At 64.7% G+C, this 2,748-nt stretch overlaps 3 protein-coding genes across 3 annotated transcripts in view, besides 1 other annotated feature; all 3 read right to left on the bottom strand.

Annotated features, from left to right (window-relative positions):
• The window catches only part of Tco025E_09429 (uncharacterized protein), a gene marked incomplete at both ends in the record, with an annotated part of 1,332 nt that extends 861 nt beyond the window's left edge, over positions 1-471 (bottom strand). The window contains one exon of the mRNA XM_029376248.1: positions 1-471. This exon is cut by the window's left edge and continues 861 nt beyond it. Within this exon, the coding sequence (XP_029223634.1) occupies positions 1-471 (471 nt within the window).
• A 128-nt stretch (positions 472-599) lies between these two features.
• On the bottom strand, positions 600-1,103 carry Tco025E_09428 (uncharacterized protein; the record flags this gene model as incomplete). The annotated part of the gene is made up of 1 exon (XM_029376247.1): positions 600-1,103. The coding sequence occupies one exon, from the start codon at positions 1,101-1,103 to the stop codon at positions 600-602; it is 504 nt and encodes a 167-aa protein (XP_029223633.1).
• A 35-nt stretch (positions 1,104-1,138) lies between these two features.
• Positions 1,139-1,170: a microsatellite.
• Positions 1,171-2,004: 834 nt separating this feature from the next.
• Positions 2,005-2,748, bottom strand: Tco025E_09427 (surface protease GP63; the record flags this gene model as incomplete). Its single annotated transcript, XM_029376246.1, has 1 exon — positions 2,005-2,748. A coding segment is annotated over one exon (744 nt), but the record flags the coding sequence as incomplete, so codon positions are not given.

Below are 2,748 nucleotides of genomic sequence, written 5' to 3'. Positions count from 1 at the left end.
CGCCGCACTGTCGCCGGCCGGCGCACTCCCTGCGGCAACTGCGGCCTCCCCCTGTGTTTGCAGAGTTTCGGTTGCGCTCGCGTTGCCTTTGGCTTCCGGCGGTGCTTTCGTTGCCCGTGGCGCCTCTGGGGCGGTTTGGGGCTCGCCTGCTGGTCGCGGTGGCGCACTCTCCGCCCTTGTCCCCTGCGGCTCCCTCACGCGCGCAGAATCGCCGGGCGTGGGAGAAACTCCCAGCAACTCCACTCCCCTGCTTACTGTCAGTCGCAGTGGCGGTGTTCCGATTTGTGTTGTTGGCGGTGGCCTGCGCCGCTGCTTCCCCCGCACTGCCTTTCGGTGCACCAGCGACATCGGGGTGCGTGGCGCCTGTGCCAGCGCCGCCCCCACTGGTCTGTGCAGTCGGATCTCCAGCCGCGGGGACGCTGACGGAGGGAGACGGAAGAGGCGTGGCCTCGGGAATTCCTCCTGGCGCATGCTGCGCAGCAACTTGGCGCTGACGACCTCCTTCTTCTCCGACTGCTGGCGTTGTTGATGGGATTACCTCCTCCTCCTCTCCTGCGTCTTCCTCATCCTCTTCTGGTTCTTCCTCGCCTTCTTGTCGATCATGCTGTTCTTCTTCCTTGGCCACTTGAACTTGACCTTCTTGGCTGTTTTCTTGACCTGGGCCTTTTCCCTCGACGTCGTCCCTTTGCCTTCGTTGAAAGGCTGCCTGCGTCCACACCTCGTCTGGTTTCCTCTGATTCTGCACCTGCTGTCGGCAGCACTGCCTTGTTGTCTGCTTGTGGCGCCGGCGCTGGCGGCAGTGCCGGCTCCTGCCCATCGGTCCCGCTGAGATCTGGGCTTTCCGGTGTCTTAGCGGTGTCTGCCTCTTCCGGCCCCTTCTCCGTCCCCGCGCCACTGCCCGGCAGTGTGTTGCCACCACTCAGCTGATTATCTTCACTGCTTGGGTCTTTTGGAGTGCCACTTGTGACCCCGTCCTGCGATGCATCTCCCCCCTGCGCAACTTTGGCGGGAGCCTCGGCGAGGCACCCAGCGGCGGCGCACAGCAGCAGCAGCAGCAGCAGCGCCAGTGGGAGCAGCGGCGCGGTGCGGCGTGGCCGGCGCATCGCTCGAAAAAAGTGCACGTGGGGCCCCCCTTCGAGCGGCAGCCGCGGTGGTGGTGGCGGCGGCAGCACAGGCCCTCTCCGCGGGAGGAGGAAAAAGAGAGAAGGGGAAAAAAGAGGAGCAAACGGCAAAACAAAACAAAACAATCAAACGCGGTGTAAGCGGCACGAGGCACACGCTGCCGCGGGCGCACGCCGCTGCGGCGCAAACCCCGCGGTGGGCCTCCGCACCGGGGTCCCGAGAGCCGCGCACGACGGCACGCAGGAGGCCTGAGAAAAGGCGCGCCGCACGGCGTCCCGCCCACCAGCGTCCGGCCCAACACGCAGCGTGCGCCCACCCCGCGCCGTGGCCGCAACCAAAGCGGGAGGGAGGCAAAGAGCGCCACACGATGCCGCCGCACCGGCAAGCAAACCGCACAGCAGCACTTCCGCCGTCCACCGGCACTTTGCCCCTCCACACACCTCAGCTCCCGTCAACCCCAAAACACGCACCCACGAGAGAAGGGAAGGGGCAGTGCGCAAAGCCGAGGCAAAATAAATGGGGAAGCCCGGAATGCAAGCGGGGTCCCTCGCACACGACCACCGCAGAGCGTTCGTTGGAAAGATTTAAAACAAAAACAAAAACGATTGGTATTCGTAAACCGAGAAAAAAACACGGAATTGTATAGGACCTCCAATATAAGCAAGCAAGGCAAAGTGGGGTGGAGTGCATAGAAGATGTGCTTGACACCAAAGGAAAAACAAAACAAAAAAGAAACGGAGTGTATACAGCACAGTCGTATATTCGCGTATAGAAGGATATAAATCGAAGTGGGGCCCTTTTCCCGCGCATGCCCTGCTGAGCACGGGCCACGCAGGAGGCGAGAGGAACCGCCACGCCGTGCAACCTCATCCCCGCCGCCGCTCAACAAAGCGCTGCTGCTGCTGCGGCGGCGGCAAGAAGCAAAAGCAGAGAGAGGCCGGCAGCAGCCACAGTGCCATCGCCGTGGGCCGGAGGCGTGGCGTCGTTCTTGCCTGCCGCGCCAGTGCCGTTGGGCCCTGCGAGGGTGGCAGCACCGTCACCGGCCTTGTCAGCTGCGTCCCCGCCTGCTGGCAGTGTCCCCGCCGGAGGACTCACACCGCCGCTGCCGCCGTGGCTGCTCTCGGGAGGCCTGCCCTCGATGTCCCCTGCCTCCGGCGCCGCAACCCCGCCCTCCCCGGGCACAGGCTCCTGCGCGCCCTCCGGGTCCGCTGCGGGGAGCCCCTGCCCCGTCGACGGCACACCGCTGCCCGGCTCGCTGCTGCCGCCGGTGCCGCCTCCACCACCGGCGCTGTTTTCTTCGGGAGGCAGCGCGATCGCGGGCCCAACCTCAGCAGGGCCGGCCACTGGCGGCGCTGACTCTGGGGCTGGCTCTGGCTCTTCCACAGGGGCCTTTCTCTTCCACACCTTGTCCTTGCCGTCCCATTCAAACCCCGTGCGGACGCTGCCGCCAATGGCGGATATCGTGCACACCTCATCGTACTCGGGGCACTTCACTTTGTCGGCGTCGAAGGGCGGAATCTCCCACGGAACCTCCGCCCCAGACGTGCACGACATCCAATCCTCCCCGCTGCTCTTCTTCATTTTCAATTTCACTTCAGCGCCAAGGCACTTTACCTCCGCGTGCAC

This window comes from Trypanosoma conorhini (genome assembly GCF_003719485.1).
Source record: "Trypanosoma conorhini strain 025E chromosome Unknown Tco_14.4_contig_01110, whole genome shotgun sequence".
In the NCBI taxonomy this organism is placed as follows: Eukaryota; Euglenozoa; class Kinetoplastea; order Trypanosomatida; family Trypanosomatidae; genus Trypanosoma; species Trypanosoma conorhini.
This window is presented reverse-complemented; position numbering and strand designations above follow the sequence as displayed.